The following is a 19,707-nucleotide window of genomic DNA, read 5'->3' on the forward strand; positions in this document are numbered from 1 at the left end:
ATATATATATATATAGAGAGAGAGAGAGAGCTACAAAGAGAGAGGCAGAGATACAGAGAGAGAGAGAGATACAGAGAGAGAGAGAGAGAGACAGAGCTACAGAGAGAGAGACAGAGATATATATATATATATATAGAGAGAGAGACAGAGAGAGAGAGAGACAGAGATACAGAGAGAGAGACAGAGCGAGAGACAGAGAGAGACACAGAGAGAGATACAGATATATATATGTATATGTATATATATATAGAGAGAGACAGAGAGAGACACAGAGAGAGATACAGATATATATATGTATATGTATATATATATAGAGAGAGACAGAGAGAGACACAGAGAGAGATACAGATATATATATGTATATGTATATATATATATATAGAGAGAGAGAGAGAGCTACAAAGAGAGAGGCAGAGATACAGAGAGAGAGAGAGATACAGAGAGAGAGATACAGAGAGAGAGAGAGAGAGAGACAGAGCTACAGAGAGAGAGACAGAGATATATATATATATATATAGAGAGAGAGAGAGAGAGAGAGAGAGATACAGAGAGAGAGATACAGAGAGATTGAGAGAGAGCGAGAGATATACAGACAGACAGGCAGGCAGACAGACAGACAGACAGAGCGGCAGCACAGCGGTGTGAACAGGGGAGCAGGTGTGCGGCGCGAGGACCCGCCGGAAGCAGCAGCGGCAGCGTCTCGCGGCGTGGACGAGGTGACGCCGAGGCGGCCAGTGGGGCTGAGAGGAGGAGGAGGAGGAGGAGGAGGCTCGCTCGCTCGCTCTCCCCCGCAGCTCGTCTTCTTCCCTTCCCCTCGTCGTTCCGTCGCTTCCTCGTTAAGATGGCTGACCCGAGCAGCGACGGAGAGGCGCCGGAGAGCGCGCGGGGCTTCGCGCGCCAGGGAGCCCTGCGCCAGAAGAACGTGCACGAGGTGAAGAACCACAAGTTCATCGCGCGCTTCTTCAAGCAGCCCACCTTCTGCAGCCACTGCACGGACTTCATCTGGTGAGCGAAGCGCGCGTCCGTGCGTGCGTGCGTGCGTGCGTGCGGCGTGTAGAGTGGAGGTGTGCGTGCGTGCGTGCGTGCGAGAGCGAAAGAGAGAGGTAGTGCTGGATACCGCAGGACACAGGTGATTCACTTGCTGCTGCGGGTTTTAGTGGCCTCCACGGGCGCGCGTACACACACACACACACACACACACACACAGCTTCATTCTGTGGCACTGCGCTACGCCTTTCCCCAGTTTGTACAATGCGACAATATCGTGTGTGTGTGTGTGTGTGTGTGTGTGTGTCTCGGTAGTCGCAGAGCTTTCGTTGCTCGGCCTAACGGGAGGACAGGTAGAGGAATGCAGCTGACGGACACTGGGCACAGTGCTGCGGCTGCAGCTGTGTGTGTGTGTGTGTGTGTGTGTGTATGTGTGTGTGTGCAGCTGTGTGTGTGTGCGCGCGTGTGCACGCGCGCGGAGGCGTTTGTGTTTGAGTGTGCATCACACGGTGTGAATGGATGCTCACATTTTTATTTATTTTTTGATCTTTTGGAGTTCACTGATTCATTTTTGATTTTCCTTTTTTTTTTTTGTGCACAGGGGATTTGGGAAACAGGGATTCCAGTGCCAAGGTAAGTGGCTCATCTCCAAATGTCAGTACTGTGTGTATGTGTTTGTTTGTGTGTGTGTGTGTGTGTGAGTGTGTGTGTGTGTGTGTGTGAGTTAGTTATATAGAAGTTGGGAAGAAAGCCAATACTTGAGGGCTGTTGACATGGCTGGCAACTGTCAAACACAGTAATGTGGTGGTTGCATAACAATAACACAGACTGGGACGAGCAACAAAGTGTAAAAAGAGCAGAATAAAGTGGAAGTTTAGGAGTCTGGTTCTTGCCAATGATCGATGGGAATGGAATTTTGAATTACATCTATATCTTTTTCCACCCCGTCGACTGGCAGTAAGCAGGACGTCTGATTGGTTGATGGGCGTTGAGATGAGGTGTGAATTCTGTGATGTAAGATGGCAGGTTTCATCAACATGCATCGATGTAACAAAACTCCAACCAAAGAGACGCCCTCCAAATGACTAGTTGTTAATATAGTGTTATTTATTATCTTCCAGTATCGCTTACTCTTGTTTATCAGTCATCTTGGACACCAAAGAAGCAAATTGCCGTCCATCACATGCCCTAATGTGCACATTAGGTGCAATATTACTGCGCCCGGTAGAGGATTGTTGCTTTGCTCAGCAGATAAAGGACTATGTAGAGTTGCCGTGTATACGACGTAACTCTGTCCCTCCAGGCTTGAGCGTTGTTGATGGTTTTTGTGCTGATACAGGAAATCCACTGAAGGTGTATGAGACTAACCCTTAAATGTCTGTGTGTCTGCATTACACACACAATATCCCCTCCTGCCTTCAGTAGAGCATTGCTTTCATGTTTGCCAGGGGGTGAGTGATCATAGCTTATGGAATTTATATATCTTATGGACGTTACACAGTCGCCGCCAGCATCTCGAAGGAATCTGCAGAACTCTATATTTGTATATAAGGCTTTCAGAATCAGAATTTTCCTGGATATCTAGTGAGGGCCTATTATGATACTTTTCAGCAAGGTAATATAGGTCTGGGGTTCCCAAAACGGGTATTTGAAGTTTTTTTTTGTTTTCGTTTTTTTTTTTCTGAAAATACCACTCAGATTATGGATTCTAGCCGTTCGAAACATAATTCTAAATCCTTTGTGTTCCTGACGCTTTGTTTAAGTGAGAGAAGCCACTCTCCCGAGGCACCCGGGGATTTGAGCTTCACTACGGGTTCTGTTGCTTTTAGTCTGTAAAATTTCACTGATTTCACCTCATCTGTCCACCAAAATCTGGTTCTGAACAGATTTGAGGCGAGAAATAAGCAATGCAGTCTCAAAATTCTCCGCTCATATTAGATCTACGTGTGTACGGTCGCACAGCGCATTGCACTGCTGCCTCACAGCAAGAAGGTCCTGGGTTCCATTCCCGCACCGCACTCCGGTGGGTTATCTCCCGATTAGGAGCCTCTCTGTGTGGAGTTTGCATGTTCTCCCCGTGCTCACATGGGGTTTCCTCCTTGTAACATCAGTAAGGACCCCCACCAAAAACATGCACAACATCCTCGTCTGACCGGCGATGGACACTTGTAGTTGGTCCCCGGGCGTGTCGCTGTATGCTGCCCTCTGCTCCTGGCTGCCCCCCGGAGGAAGGACAAGCCAGGATGGGTCAAAAGCAGAGAACAAGTTTCGCCGGCCACCATTTGAAGCGTGTGTGTGTGTGTGTGTGTGTGTGTGTGCGTGTGCGTGTGTGCGTGCGTGCCTGCGTGTGCGCGTGCGTGCCTGCGTGTTGGTCGCCGTCGCTGCATGAGTGCATGTGTTGTGGCCGGTGTGTGACAAATAAGATTAAGCAGAGTGGGATACGGCCCGGCCTGGGGCTTTTTTCTTTCATTCAACTACAGAGACGTCGGAAAATAGAATTAAAATATAAGAATATTTTGAAGAATAAGAATGCATATAAAAATGTGTGTGTGTATTTGAAAATAAATTAATCTACGGTTTTGTCTGTTTGCTTTTTTTAAATACTTACATCTCCATCGTCTGCAGTTTTGTGGCGGACAGCCGGTATTATCTCCTATTTTCTTTTAAAAGATTTGTGCTGGTCTCTTCAGCCAACAACATAGCGCTTGCCATGCTTCGCTCTTAGCTTCGAAGCTTGTGGGTCCGGTGGCGCTCCGGTCGTGGGTGGAGTTACTCAGTCCGAGGCAGGTTCTAATTCCACCGAAGTGACTTTTATCACTGAGATGACGTATATCAGGGCTGCAAAGCCAAACAGCTCGTTTCACCACATGTTTTCTGAAATAGGCAGCCTACGACAAACTAACTGTGTGTGTGTGTGTGTGTGTGTGTGTGTGTGTGTGTGTGTGTGTGTGTGTGTGTGTGTGTGTGTGTGTGTGTGTGTGTGTGTGTGTGTGTGTGTGTAAGCACTAAGAAAAAAAAAAAATTAAAAAAAGGGAGTTTTTCATAACCAGTCCTCTTTTAGCCTCTTAAATTGAGTTCACAACCATATAATCATGATGCCGTGTCACAGGACTGGCGAGGCTGAGAAGCTCCTCGTAGAAACACTGAATGGGCGAATGAAGTGAAATATAAGGCCAGCAAGCATAAAATTAGAGTTTCAGTGAGATTATACAACTACCTGACGGTGTTTACATTCCGTGACAACACAACACGAGGCAGGGAAAGCCAGAGATGGAGACAGGGAGAGGGAAGGCGTGTTCAGAGGAGTAAAGAGCCAGGGGGTTAAACAAAGAACACGTCGTTAGTGTAAATGAGAGCAACGTACATAGTCAACATTCTGTAGTGCCAGGAGGAATGTCACACATCTGGTATGGACTTGTTCTGACGTGTAACTGCTGTGTGCACTTGAAAAAAGGTTGATTCCAACTAAAATGGGTGTGTGAAAATACCTGTTCTACAAGTAAAGTTGTGCCTACTTTCTATCAACCCACCTTCCCCTTGAACGTACGTGTGTGTACGTGTGTGTACGTGTGTGTACGTGTGTGTGTGTGTGTGTGTGTGTGTGTGTGTGTGTGTGTGTGTGTGTGTGTGTGTGTGTGTGTGTGTGTGTGTGTACACGCTGCATAAGAGGAAGTTCCCCGCTTATCGGTTTTATGGTAAGCGGAGGGAGTTACACAAACTTGGATCCAGATGTCTGATCAAAATTAGGACTAGATCGTTGTGAAGTTGTTCTTGCCCAATAAAGTCCCTTTTTTATTTTAAATCATCGTGGAGATGTGCTAGTCTTCACAATATGGTATCAGATTAGAATGTCAAATCAGAATGTCCAATTTATGATTTTATAGTATATACAAAAATAAAACGTAAAAAGTAGGATACCAGGAAGGATAAGTCACCCAAATTTTACCATTGGGCAAAATTAATCTCATACTGAATTATTATGCGATTTCTTTTCACCTAATGAATCAACACAGTTGACTTAAATCGGCTGACTTGCATAGCAAGGAATCTACATTGCCTGAAAATGTTTTTGTATATTTGCACCAAAAAAAATTGAATCTAATTATTATTATTATTATTATTATTATTATTTTTTTTTTAAGAGATCCCATGGGTAAATTTTGACAGTCTAATCACATTCGTGTTCTCATGTCACAGAATTGATTTGATGAGGAAACAGAAAAGGGATAAGATGTTGCTTATATTTTGAAACGTGCGACAACCGTACAGGGGGTTGTCTTGACAATGTGGTTGCTGCTCATTGTAACTGGTTGAGAAAATTTAAAGTTAAAAATGTAACTCAAGGTGAGTTTTTAATTTATTTCTCATTAGTTTTTGTTTCGTTTTTGATAAAATAGGCCGATGAGAGTTCCGTGAGATATAAATTGTTTCCAGTGTTGCTCCACCTAAAGCACAGCAATTTACTTTGTTGGCATTTTATTTATTTATTTATTTATTTTTATCATACTGTTGCAGTTTGCCATATATATATATTTTTATTATATTCTAACTTTTGATCACAACAAAAAGCTACAATTACAAATATTTTACAAGGTTTTCCTTTTGCAAATCACATTGACAGTCGCAATACAAGCAGGGGGAAAAAAAATTGACCACCCCTCGCACTCCTCCTCTCTTTGTTGCTGTGGATTCTCTCAGTATTAGTTGCACCTTCCTACCTGATAATGGGACAAGTGCTGTACCTGTTAGGCCAACTGAGTCATTGTTGGATCTCACCACTTCAGTGCTCATCTCATTATTCCAGAATCCAAATAGATCACAGAAGAGCATTGTTATGATGATGAAGTTTGATGAGTCCTTTTTCGGCCTCAAACGACAAACTTTTTTTTGGGGGGGTGGGGGGGTTCTCCCCGTTGCTTATAGGGAATTAACAGTGAACCAGGCTACAGTTCTGTTGATGAGATTGGATCTCTTGGAGATGATTGTAAAATTCCATCAATACGCCTTAATTTCTGCTGCTCAGCATGGTGTCGTCATTATTGATTGGATTCAGTCTGCGGGTGAAAGGCTATCGTGCTCGTCGATTACTTGATGGCCGACAACTGGAATTGTATCTTTGTTATTGATTGGCTAACAGATGGGTAACAGGAGACTTTGATAACATACCTGTGGCTGCCAATCCAAACCCATTGCTTATTTTAGAATACCTCTAACACTGCAGCACTTTTGTAGAAGCCAGTGTGTCCTTTCAGTCAAAAATAGCCCAGAGGTGAAATCTTTCCAAGGTTGGTAACCTGAAAACGATAATGTTCAAGGAAAATAACAAAACAAAACAAGAAACGGGAAAAAGCCCAGCCCAAAATGCTTTGTGACATAAATGATGGCGAAATAAAAAAAAAACACAACAAAAAACAATACTTGAGTTTCAGAAAAGGTGGTGTGCGTGTTACCTCCGCTTACTGTACAGTGTTGTCTATTTAAGGTATAAGAACAGCGCGGTCGGTATGCTCCGAGCCGGTGGAATTCCTTAATGCTTAAACTGATTTTTATCTCGTCATCATTTTCTCATCCCGTAGACCTTGTGCTTGAGGCTTTTTCGCGAGATCTTGATCTGTGAGCAACGCTGTCTTGTCGTGGACGGGGGCTGTGACTTGACTCCTCTTTAGGTGCTCAGCCTGGTTGCTAGGCAACAGACGATAGACCTCCTTGGCAGGTCACTAGGCCTGTCTATCAATGGAATGTGTGTGGATGACAGAGCTGATTTATGAACCGTGTCCTGCTCTTTCCTCCGATGCTCTCTTCTCCTCTGCCTTCTCCCCGTCGCTTCTGCTTTCCGCCGCTTGTACCTCCTGCCTGTTTCTGCAGACGCACACTCTCATTTAATTCTGCGACGCTTTGGCACTGCCTCGAACCCGGCTATGCCCCCGACCCCTTCCCGCCCCCACATGGACATTATTACATTACACACCATTTTCCCTCCCTCTCTTTCGGTCTGCGTTTGTGTTTCTTTCTCTCTCTCTCTCTCCATCTCCTTTATGTCTTTTTCGAAGTCTCTGCTCGCAGAGATTTTGGCAGACTGTCTGTTCCGTTGCGGTCTGTAGCGTCATGAGCAGCTTTCCCGCCAAGTCATGGACAGGACAGAAATGTTCTCGCCAGATCTATCCCCTTCGCGCCATCGGCGGTGTTACGAACTCTGTGCGGTTATTCTGCAACGTTCACATGTTTCCAACAGAGCCCCCCCTCCAGTCGCTGCCCACTCTACCTCCGCACATGCACTGTCTGTCATGTCATTCTTTGTCATGTTTTTCATTGTATTATTTTTTTTAAATAATTTTAATGTTTTATTATACTGCAAATAATGTGTTATTTACTGTCTGAAGTCAATTTTGCAAGGGTTTCTCATGCTGCGCGACAGTTCTTTCAACATGCTGAGAACTCAGATATAAATTAAATTTTTAAGTAAGTACAGTAGGTGTAAAGTGATGAGCTGTTCTTAGCCCGTTGCATGCTCGACTGACAATATCAGCCGTGTATTTTATTTGCTGTGATGCTGTCTTTCTCTTTCTCCCCCCTAGTGTGCTGTTTTGTCGTCCATAAACGCTGTCATGAGTTTGTCACCTTCTCCTGTCCGGGGGCGGACAAGGGTCCAGCGTCAGACGTAAGTAAAACAATACAACACCACCTCCACATTGCCCGAAAAATAGAACTCCATTTCTATCATAATAGATCTTATAACGTAACACACTTTCTGGCTCATATGAAGTGCTGTGATGATAAATTAAACCGGCTGTTAGAGAAGCACTTTATAGACGATGAAAGAGCTTTGTCATTGGAGCAATCCAACATTTTTCCAAGCCGCCCTCTTGCACAACATGTTGTGTACTCTTTTATTTTCTGTTTTTATAACATCTAAAGCTGGATGCGATTACGTTTTTTTATTTTTTTATCGCAAAATCACCGAACATGAAGCGTCAGGACTGATTGATTATTACTATTATTATTGATTCGGAGCATCTGTGCAAAGAAAGTAGTACACAGGCGAAAAAATACTGCTGCACAGGAAGTGATGGATTCTACTGTTACGGATATCGGGAAGAGGTAGTACAATACCAAACTCTGGGTTGTTACACTGCAGCTGTTGTGTAAAATAAAAAATGACGCGGCCCGCTGAGAGCCTGGACATTAAAAAGGATCATAGCAAATGCCTTTCCAGATGGTTATCAGCGCCGCATTTGGCCGATGGAAAGGTTTTGGAAGTTGTAACAAACACCAGTACATGGTGACATTGTTTTGGTGGTTCCGTGTGGGAACGGTACAGTAGTTTCACAGAGTACAGCTGCCTCTTGCAGCCAGGGAGCCAAATCTTGTGTTTGTGATTCTCCACAGATCTCTTCCACTTTTTGCTCCGTATCACCAATTTTCGTCCGTTTCAGCCTCTCGGAACCTCGACGCCGGGGGCGTGTTCTGGAATGACTTTAGGAGCTTCTGGGCTGTACTCGGGCCTTTTTAGCGGCTGCCTTCTAGCGCCACCGGGGCTTCCTGCCGGCTTGGTTTTTCACCCCGTACAACATGGTCGCAGGCCAACTGAAACAAAGCCTCCTCTGTTCTCCCCTCTACTCGCCCAGCGTAAAAGAGGTGCCTGAAACCGGGGCCAACTGTGCCTCCCAAACATTTTCACACATGAGGTTGAGAGCTCTTTGTTACATCGTTCACCGTTTGAGCTTCAAGGACTGTCGCCCTTCCACTTCGAGGAGTCAGCTCTTAGTGGTCACCACGCCCGCCTGGTTCATTACGGTTACAGGTCAAGTGAAATGATGTTCTCTCTCTCTCTCTCTCTCTCTCTCTCTCTCTCTCTCTCTCTCTCTCTCTCTCTCTCTCTCCCCTCTCTCTCTCTCTGTCACTTCCTCTTTCTCATCACCTATTGTGTCCCATTGTGTTCATAGACTTAGACACAGTATCATCAACGCAGGAGTCTGCTGACGGACGGCCATAGGCTTGTTATTGTTACCGACGCTCCCAAATGACGACGTGTAGGCGTTCTGCCGACTCGCCATCTATTAAGTCTTTAGCGTCGCAGCCTTGAGTCTTAATGCCAACGCAGCGTGTCTTGGATCGAGCGACGCCAGACCACGGCGGCTTGCTGGGAATACTACGGTTTATCCATCTGCTGATTTCTGATTTCTGTTTAAAAGTTTTTCTTTTAATGTTAAATCTGATCCCACCTGCCAAGAATTGATCATTCGGCCAAATGTGTACGACTACAGGGCACGGTGGCAAACACTACGTCTAGTTGTTGTGTGGTTGCCGTGGTTTTTGACTATTTTATGGTATTGCATAACTTTGATATTGCACTGTGGACTAGCACTATACTTTGTGTTTACAGTTGGATGGAATGTAATCTGTGAAAATGGTCTATTTTTATAGCCCTAAATCTATTTTTATGGGCCCCCTCACAGTACCATCTCAAAGGTGTCACAAGTCCATATTTCACATGGAAAACAAAAGTGTCCCCTAGTCTTTTGCTGTGTACAAACAAAACTGAAACTGTTGACGTTTTTAAGGATCGTTTATCCCGCTTCCCCCCCCCCCCCCTACGGATCACCTACAAATGATATCAAAACGAATAACCTCATGAAGAAAGCCCTTCCCTTAAATCTTTCTTTCTGTGATCTCAGTGTCAACGTTTGGGAGGACGACTGGCTTTCAGCTCTATGCAGCTTTTCTAGCCTACTGGGATGAAATGAAATTAGATTATTTCCTTCGTCTGGGTGATTTTAAAGTTTTGAGCCCATCTGATTTCATCCCGTTGTGAGGTCAGAGATCCTGGGTCGGATGGATAATCTTGTATCTCTGTGTATATTTTGCCTTTGACTATATGATGCGGTTTGTGTAGAAAGATGGGCCAAATAACATTTCAACAGTTCCACTTGTTTGGCTTTCAGAATACATCACACATGTCTTTCCTACTCAAAGGGGGAAGGCTGTGGCTCATCTTTCTCCTTCGTTTTGGCTCTTGCAGCTCTGAGTTGGTGGGCAGCCTCCTGCTGGAGAGCCCTTCCTTTGGAGCTGTCAGTGAGGCAGCAGGAAGCTCATCTGCCCTGTCCTTTTCAATCAGTGCAACTTTATACGCTTTGGGATTTCAGCGGCGTTTCTCCTTTATTGGCTAAAATAGCAGCTTGTTCATTCAGTTGGACTGCCTTGGGCTAATCATCCATGAGTTTTTCAGCCGACTTGTCTTTCTGTCCAACCATTGTTTTCCTAAGCTTCGGCCCCCTCCCATGTGCTATCAACCATTCGCTGATATCGGTCGACCACGTTTTTAAGGTCCGTGGCACTGTTGCACAAATTCCTGGAGGCGCCCGAAAGAGGAAAGTTGATCAAAGATTGGATCCAATGATTGTTTGGATGATGGGGGACGAGTTTTGGAAAACTACCGAACATACAAACACGAGAAAACACAACTGGAGTTTCCCTAAACACACCTGAACATGCCAAAATCCTTCTAGAAGATACCCTGTGCACAGATGAAACCTAATGAGACCCAACATGTCTCATTGTACCAGAACAGAAAACCCAGACAGGATCCTCCTCCTCGTGTCCCCAGAAGGCTCCGTCCGTCTCCTTCATCTCTATATTCCACTTGTTCCTTTTGGTCATTTATTGGCTCTGTCTCCATTTTCTATCATAACATTTACTTTTCTGTAATCTGCTGTCCACACAGATGTGTGTGTGTGTGTGTGTGTGTGTGTGTGTGTGTGTGTGTGTGTGTGTGTGTGTGTGTGTGTGTGTGTGTGTGTGTGTGTGTGTGTGTGTGTGTGTGTGTGTGTGTGTGTGTGTGTGTGTGTGTGTGTGTGTGTGTGCGCATTTGTGTGTGTGTGCGCGCATGTGTGTGTGTGTGTGCGCGCGTGTGTGTGTGTGCGCGCATGTGTGTTTATGATGCCTGTGTTAAGTTAAATATTTATTATGCATCTGGTCACTGATTAATCTTTGTGCTGTTCAAAAGTGTGGGTATTAATAAATATGGGGAGGTCAGCACTAGCTGGGTGTCTGTGCACTCCCATATGCTCGGACACACACAAACCTCTGTTATTTCTCCGGTAACCTGCCTCCCCACATCATGCTGAGATATCACTGATGAGAGAGTTTTGCTGCTTGGCTGCTTTGAGTTAATGAACCAGATGAAGATACTCACACACACTTCACCTATGAATCAGCAAAATTTGGGGAAATGCTGTTGGCTTGCTTTACATGAGTCATGTGATATTTACACATCTCTCACTCTCTCGCTGCCCTGCTCGCTGTCACCATGTCGCTCCCTCCGCATTCCCTGTGGTAATTTAAACATTGCAGTATTAAAATTTTGTTGTGGTCCATTATGGTGGAGGTTTGGAACAGATTTTTAATGCCAGTTCTTTTGGTTTTTTTTCCTCCTCCTCCTCCATCTCTTTGTCACCTCCCCTTCTTCCTCCTCCTCCCCCCTCCTCCCCAGGACCCCCGTAGTAAACACAAGTTTAAGGTCCACACCTACTCAAGTCCGACATTCTGCGACCACTGCGGCTCTCTGCTCTACGGCCTGATCCACCAGGGCATGAAATGTGATCGTAAGTTTCCACAGCAAGAGTCAAGCTTCCCCCAACAAAAAGCCTCAATATTCTGAATATCACTCTCCTCGCGTCTCCTATCCCCAAGCCAGTATGCCCTCATCTTTTATTTTTGATTTTTATTTTTTCGAGAGCAGGTTCAGAGAGAATTGGGGGGGGGGGGGGGGGGGGGGGGGGGGGGGGGGGGGGGGCGGAGAGGAATATTTTCCACTGCCCAGTTGATGAGTTTTTACCTTTGTGTTCAATTGAAGGAAGTTGTTATGACGCCTGTTATGTGACTGTTTGGACGTCGCTGCAGCCTGACATCTAGTGGGCGTAGTGAAACCAACACCCACCTGCATGGCGCTGAGACCTCCCCTTGTTACAAAGCACAACCAGGGAATGTTTTGCGTGTGCGTGTGTTGTTTTTTTTTTTTGTTTGTTTTTTGGGTTGGTTTTTTTTTCCCCCCTTCTTTGTTTGCTGTACAATTTAGTAGACCTGGTGACTCTGTTTTTGCCGACCCAAACTCAATAATCTGTGCAGATATTTTTATGCATTGCTTGTTTTCTAAACAATTGCTCTCTTTTTTAAAATTTATTTATTTATTTATTTATTTTTAAAGGTTATATTTCAAAGGTATAATGTAGTCACACAAAGTTACAGTGTGCTCTGGTTAACACAATACGTTGTTTGCATGTGATTGAGCATATGATAAATGCATAAAAACCCTGCATTTTCTTTTGTTTTATCTTTGTTTTTTCTTTTACATTTTAGACTGTATGATGAACATCCATAAACGGTGCGTGGCCAACGTCCCCAGCCTGTGTGGAACAGATCACACCGAGAGGAGAGGCCGCGTCCACATTTCGGCGAAGATCGTTGACGAAACGCTTACTGTTACTGGTAAAGGCTCTCTCTCTCTCTCTCTTCGCTCTCTCCCCATTTCTCAGTCTCACACACACACACACACACACACACACACACACACACACACACACACACACACACACACACACACACACACACACACACACACACAGTTTGATATTGATAGAAAGCCCCAATATTAGCCTCTTAAAGGTAAGACTGAAACTGGAAAGTCCATTAGTTGATCAATGATCAAACGATTGCCCCATATTGTCAGGACATGCGTCCACATGCTGTGTCTCTCTTCCTCCCGTCCTGTTTTCTGTCTTTCAGCCCCAGATTGATTGTGGAACACAAGCTAAACTGCTGTTAATTGTTTTTTCGGAAGCAGACAGGCTTTTTCAGAGCAAGCCAGAATAGACTAGAGAGTTGAACTGTCTGACACATTTTACGAACGGTTTGACCTCTCGCTGTCCTGTCGTAAATAATGAACAGGATCAAATGCGTTAACGATGTGTTGTTTTTTTATTATCATTATTATTTTTTTCTTTGTTTGAACCTGTGTCTCTTCTCCACAGTCAAGGAGGCCAGGAATCTGGTGCCTATGGACCCCAATGGGTTGTCAGATCCTTACGTCAAGCTCAAGCTGATTCCGGACCCAAAGAGTGAGAGCAAGCAGAAGACTAAGACCATCAAATGTTGCCTGAATCCCACATGGAATGAGACCTTCACCTTGTGAGACATTTTCAAGTTTCAGCAGTTTGCATGTTGATTACGACTAGCTCAAGGTCACTTAAGGCTTGGGGTTTTGGGCGGTTTATTATAGAGTCTATCTACTAAATTTTATAATCCTCCAGTGAAAAATGTCGGGAGCTTGACAAACTCCTTCACTCATCACCCATTGTTTTTCTTCAGTCATCGTTAATATTATTAGGGCTTATTGTAGTAAAATGCGGTAAACTTCAATTTAAGTGTAAGTGTGAGGCGCTGATATCCTTCTCGATCCACACCTCAGCAAGCTAAAAGAGAGTGACAAAGACCGTCGTCTGTCCGTGGAAATCTGGGACTGGGACCTGACCAGCAGAAATGACTTCATGGGATCCCTCTCATTCGGCATCTCGGAGCTGCAGAAGCAAGGGATCGATGGATGGTAAGATGGAGGGAGGGGAGGATGAAGTGCCAGGAAAAAAATTATCCTGTAATTCCTGACATGATTTGTATTTATTTATTTATTTTTATGTGGGGTTTAGGTTTAAGTTGCTGTCCCAGGAGGAAGGAGAGTACTTCAATGTTCCCGTCCAGCCAGAGGGAGAGGACGGCAATGAGGAACTACGGCAGAAGTTCGAGGTGTGAAAACCGGCACGCAGAAAACAGATTAATTTGGGTTTGAAAGCACGCCGCTCTCGATCCGTCGACATGAGGCTGATGCTCAATCTCTACACCTCGTTCCAATCCGTTTACGATCTTCCCTTTCCCTTCTTCTCCCCGTGTGCCTCCCTTTGCCCCCAGAGGGCGAGGGTGGGTCCTGGGAAGCCCAGCAGTGGCGGCGGCGGCGGCGGCGGGGACTCCTCCTCTGTATGGAAGTACGACAGCAATGGAAACCAGGACCGCGTCAAGCTCTCAGACTTCACCTTCATCATGGTGCTGGGCAAGGGCAGCTTTGGAAAGGTAATTCACATGCCTGGGTGCACGCACACACACACACACACACACACACACACACACACACACACACACACACACACACACACACACACACACACACACACACACCATCTGGAGTATTAGAGTGAAGCCAAGGGGGTTATGGGTATCATGAGGGTGAAAGGGTAAAATCATTTCAACGTGGGCATGTAAGCCCTTTGAGACGGTAGCTGTGATGAAGGGCTTTCCAAAATAATCGGTCTTGACCTGAGTTGAAACGCGTTTCGCCATTTCCCGTTTCACCTCCGCAGGTGATGCTGGCCGAGCGCAAGGGTGCCGAGGAGTTGTATGCCATTAAGATCCTGAAGAAAGACGTCGTGATTCAAGACGACGACGTGGAGTGCACCATGGTGGAGAAGAGAGTCCTCGCCCTGTCTGGAAAACCACCTTTCCTCACCCAGCTCCATTCCTGCTTCCAGACAATGGTAGCGCATCCCCGCCCTCAGTCGTCTGGAGGGTCCATTCATCCAAACTCTCACACCGCAAACTAAATTTACCTCCACTTCACAAGACATGTGGACAGACTTTGCATGGCATTGAAGGAGTTTTAAAGGTGCAATCACGTTTGTGTCGAATCTCTCGGTGGTATGACGAAATGACTTCTGGCCTGCGTTGGTCTTTTTCTCCACCCGTCCCTTTGCATGCTCTTGTCGGTGCTATGCAGGAAAAGTGGCGGCCAGAGCGCCCCAAAAGTAGCCCTGTTCACCGGGTTAAAGAATGTCAGACCAAAAACAGTGACTGAGAGCGGGTGCTTTCTCTGGTGGTTGAGAAGTACAGATACTATCTTCAGCAAAGTTACATTGTAGTACGATGGCATATTTTCTTTCTTTTACCCAGACCTCATCTTTCAGTATTGCCTAACATCTTCTTTTTTTTTTTTTTTCTCCCCAAGGACCGTTTGTATTTTGTGATGGAGTATATCAATGGAGGGGATCTCATGTACCAGATCCAGCAGGTTGGCAAGTTTAAGGAGCCTCATGCTGTGTAAGTATGCACACATATACACAATGTGCACTTGTGTTGTATGGCCTATAGAGCATGAATTCACCAACACAGATGGTAAAGAAGTTGCCATTTTTTTTTGTGTGTGAAAGGTTCTATGCTGCAGAGATTGCCATCGGACTCTTCTTCCTGCACTCCAAAGGCATTGTGTATCGGTGAGCGGACCAGTAAATGAGCTTGAGTTTACGTTCCAATGCGCCTTTCAGAATACACGTGTACATAATGTGTGTATTTACCCAGGGATCTGAAGTTGGACAATGTCATGCTGGATTCTGAGGGTCATATTAAGATAGCGGATTTTGGCATGTGCAAAGAGAACATGCTTGACGGGGTTACCACCAAAACGTTCTGTGGAACGCCAGACTACATCGCCCCAGAGGTGTGTATTTTGTAAGTCGGTGTAGAGCTGCTTCTATCCTTTTGTGGATGTTCTGTGTGTGAGGTTGAATGTCTAACACACATCTTCTCCTCCGGCTTTCTCCTTCAGATCATCGCCTACCAGCCTTATGGGAAGTCTGTGGACTGGTGGGCCTTTGGCGTTCTGCTCTATGAGATGTTGGCTGGACAGGTGTGTGTGTGTGTGTGTGTGTGTGTGTGTGTGTGTGTGTGTGTGTGTGTGTGTGTGTGTGTGTGTGTGTGTGTGTGTGTTTTTCAATGCCCATCCCTAGTTGTGCATGAATTCATGCATTACATTTTTCTATGCATAATTTGGGTGGCAAAATGCAGCATGCTGCAGGATTGGAATGGGGGAAAAAAAAAAAAAAAAAAAAAGTTGCTTTATCCCTTTTTCAGCCGCCATTTGACGGGGAGGATGAAGATGAACTGTTCCAGTCCATCATGGAGCATCATGTGTCCTACCCTAAAGCCATGTCCAAAGAGGCTGTCGCTATCTGCAAGGGGGTATGGACAGACATATCGACGCCTAAACACAAAAACTCTGTGGGGAAAGAAAAATGTTGGTCATGTTTTAAGCGTGTGTGTGTGTGTGTGTGTGTGTGTGTGTGTGTGTGTGTGTGTGTGTGTGTGTGTGTGTGTGTGTGTGTGTGTGTGTGTGTGTGTGTGCGTGCGTGCGTGTGCGTGTGCGCGTGCGCGCGCGTGCGCGTGCGTGCGCGCACGCGCGTATGTCTTGATCCAGCTGATGACCAAGCACCCGGGTAAACGTCTCGGCTGTGGTCCAGAGGGGGAGAGAGACATAAAGGAACACGCCTTCTTCCGCTATATAGACTGGGAGAAATTAGAGAACAAGGAAGTCCAGCCACCTTTTAAACCTAAAGCTGTGAGTATGGCTGAACACACACACTCACACACACACACACACCTATACCTACGCCTACTATCAGAGAACTGTCAGGGTGGGGCTTTTTTTTTGACTTACTGTCACAAACGGTCAAGACGGAAAGGATATCTTCTGCAGCACAGACAATAAATAGACAACACACACATTTTGTGACAGCTGTGTAACATCAGGTAAGTCAGACAGCGACTGGCTCACTCATTCCTGCCCCCAAACCCAACCATCACCTGACATTGGTCACCGCTCCAACAAACGCTCAAATGTCGTCTGTGGATGCAGTCACCAATGATGGAACTGAAATGTCATTGGCTCATTTATGGACCAATGGAAATCCACAGTCTTGGCTGTGAATGATTTGATTGGTTGATATCATATTTTAGTTGTATTTCTCTTTTTTCTATTTGTTGTCTTTTTTTTGTTTTTTCCCCTCTCCTCCACCTTTCCCTCATACTCACGTACATTCCTTCATTTCTCCCCAATATCTCTCTCCCTCCCATATCTCTTTTCTTTCTCTCTGTCTCTCTCCTTTTCACGGCAGTGTGGGCGTGATGCGGAGAACTTTGATCGTTTTTTCACACGCCACCCCCCAGTGCTGACCCCCCCAGACCAGGAACTTATAGCCAACCTGGACCAGGACGAGTTCCAAGGCTTCACATTTGTTAACCCTGAGTACCTCCATTCCTCAAGTCCCTGACCATGTCACACATCCCAGGGCTGATTAATAATTCTCTTCCTCTCACCCAGAGTCATCACGATGTCATATCCGGGAACAACAATAACATAGAAAAGATGCTATGATATCTTGTGTATAAAGCTTATCCTACATGATAAATACGGGAACAATAACGTTCATTATGTGTTCGGTCTCTAGTCTGCGGCTGCGTTCGCCCCAGCTCTGATAGTGTTTTTTTGTTTTTTTTTGTTTGTTTGTTTTTTATTTTTTTATTTTTTTCTTGTTTACCATGGTTAAGCATGTGCTAAATTAATGCTGCTGTTAATTCTAAGACCTCATATCAACCGTACCACTTTCCTTCTCCAACGCAGGAGCTTGGCTTCAGCTCGATAATTCAGCACCGCTGCTCACACAAGCAGAGACATGTGGACCTCTGCCACTTAGTCGTATGCAGTTTACAGCCCCCTGTTCCATTTGGGCTCACCAGAGAAAAACAAATATCTATATAATCACCAGTTACACTTCAGGTCCGTTCTGTGCCTGCTTTAGCTTAGTGTCTAATATTGCATATTGATAATGGAGACCTATCGAAAAATATCCATGGTGTATTATGATTGTACAGTGTACGTGTATGACCATACAAGCGAAACCCCGACAGTTTGTATCCCTGTAGTTCTGTGAGTACTAACTTTCCCTTCTACCGATGACCTTTTGTTGATATGACCAAATACTGCTCCAGTTTGAACATTCAGTTGAATCAATATCGTGGTGTTGTAAACCAAATGTTTGCTCATTTTTTGTTATTACTGGTTTGAGGATGAAAGTCTTTACATGCGTCAGGCACACAGTTCAGTGACTGTCTCAAAGCATCTATCATCTTCTGAATCGCTACTGAGAGTATTGGCCTTATTACACTGTGTTGTTTTGTAATTCAGGTTAACTGATGAGAAAGGATCTTTCTGAATCATGGCAACGAGGGGAGGGTCCACAGCTTTTTAAACGGAAGAATCGATCACATGGTGAAACATAATTGTGCGAGGCCTAAGAAATTGCATCAGCTTCCAGAAGTTGGTCCAACTGTGCCAAAAAAGGTTGTTGGTTCATTGGACGTAGATAGAAATACTTTATCCTCCATGGCTGACGTCTTGTGCCATTTTTAAAATATGCATTATATCTTGTTTGTTCTAAAATATTACAGTACAATAGGATAATTCATAAATACATCTCCTTGGAAATTTATTTTAAAGACTAGTAAAATGATTATCCAACCGGATGTGTATTTTAGTTTCAGTGAGGTTGTCGCCTTTTCTAACTGGAATGATGCAGGGTATTACAAAACGTTTCATATGGTGTTCTGACTTGGTATATTCATGTCCCGAGAAGATAAATGACAACCACGCTTTTTGTCATTTCATGATGGATATCAAGGATAAATATGATGATTCTGTTTGGTTAACAGCAATTGATTAACAAAGGTGCTTGTGATTTATATATATATATATATATATATATATATATATATATATATATATATATATATATCTCATCACAATAGATGTTTTGGATGAGTAGGAGGGATGTCACTGTGGATTGTGTAATTGTCCTGTATGACTGGAAACTGATAATATACTCAATGGTGCCTACCAGTTTATTCTGCGTTGCCTGCCTTATTATCACGTGCAGATTGACAAAATCCATCACAAAAACAAGGCCCACACACAATGTCAGCTGAGCTGTTCCTTGTCTGGTGAAGTATTTGAGATGGGGTGCCTAGGCCTCAGATGGATCCAAAGAATAGATTTTGGAAGGTTACCCCCCCCCCCTCCCCCCCTCCCTCCATACAGATGGAAGCCTTTTGGGGAGACAAATAAGGAGGTAGGAAGTATAAGTGTATGTTTAAATATATACTGTGTGTGTGTGTGTGTGTGTGTGTGTGTGTGTGTGTGTGTGTGTGTGTGTGTGTGTGTGTGTGTGTGTGTGTGTGTGTGTGTGTGTGTGTGTGTGTGTGTGTGTCCATGTACATTGCTTGGGGCACGCTACTTCACTTTCCACTTGGTTGTGTCACTTCTTCTATGGCTGTGGTTTGGTCTGCGGTGGTCTGTACTTCTGGCTGTCTGTTCTGGAGAATTCCTCTTCCTGGCTTTTGAAGTTTGTCCTGGATCTATGTCCGTACTGTTCAACTGTCAGGGGTCTCTGAGGTGTGTGTGTGTGTGTGTGTGTGTGTGTGTGTGTGTGTGTGTGTGTGTGTGTGTCTTGGTGTGTGTCTTGCTACCTTGCTCTCCAGTGCTTTTTGGAATCATTGATGACCCTCATAGTGGCCCATCTACAGTTTTGTAGTATAAATTCCTCTTCTGGGGTAAGGGAGAATTTGCAATCAGTGTGCTTTTCTGGAAATGCGTTCTTGTCATTTGTCCTATTACCACAATGCTGTTCACATTGACAACACTTGATATTTTCCTTTTTAAACTAAAATGACACCAACATAGTCCTCTTCATTTCCCCCGACCGACCCTTGTCTGTCTGCCCTTTGTCTGCTCAGAAATCTCGCCGTGACGTGGGAAACTTTGACAAGGAGTTCACCAAGATGGCTGTAGAGCTG

The 19,707-nt window shown here is 44.8% G+C and overlaps 1 protein-coding gene across 1 annotated transcript; it reads left to right on the forward strand.

Moving 5' to 3' along the window:
* Positions 1 to 771: 771 nt before the first annotated feature.
* On the forward strand, positions 772 to 18,732 carry LOC307228924 (protein kinase C beta type-like). The gene is made up of 17 exons (XM_079998775.1): positions 772 to 1,005; positions 1,589 to 1,620; positions 7,563 to 7,645; positions 11,477 to 11,588; positions 12,343 to 12,471; positions 13,014 to 13,170; positions 13,451 to 13,585; positions 13,686 to 13,782; positions 13,945 to 14,103; positions 14,391 to 14,564; positions 15,032 to 15,123; positions 15,234 to 15,296; positions 15,382 to 15,520; positions 15,629 to 15,709; positions 15,934 to 16,041; positions 16,277 to 16,417; positions 16,974 to 18,732. Exons 1-17 carry the CDS (start codon positions 842 to 844, stop codon positions 17,127 to 17,129), a joined length of 2,022 nt encoding a protein of 673 aa, XP_079854901.1. The 5' UTR covers positions 772 to 841; the 3' UTR covers positions 17,130 to 18,732.
* Positions 18,733 to 19,707: the final 975 nt, after the last annotated feature.

The sequence above is a fragment of the Zeus faber genome, assembly GCF_960531495.2.
Source record: "Zeus faber genome assembly, chromosome: 4".
Lineage (NCBI taxonomy): Eukaryota > Metazoa > Chordata > Actinopteri > Zeiformes > Zeidae > Zeus > Zeus faber.

Coding starts and splice junctions, on each gene's coding strand:
- LOC307228924 (XM_079998775.1), top strand. CDS start 842: ATGGCTGACCCGAGCAGCGACGGAGAGGCGCCGGAGAGCGCGCGGGGC. Junction 1,621..7,562: donor ACAGGGATTCCAGTGCCAAG/GTAAGTGGCTCA, acceptor TCTCCCCCCTAG/TGTGCTGTTTTGTCGTCCAT. Junction 11,589..12,342: donor CCAGGGCATGAAATGTGATC/GTAAGTTTCCAC, acceptor TTTACATTTTAG/ACTGTATGATGAACATCCAT.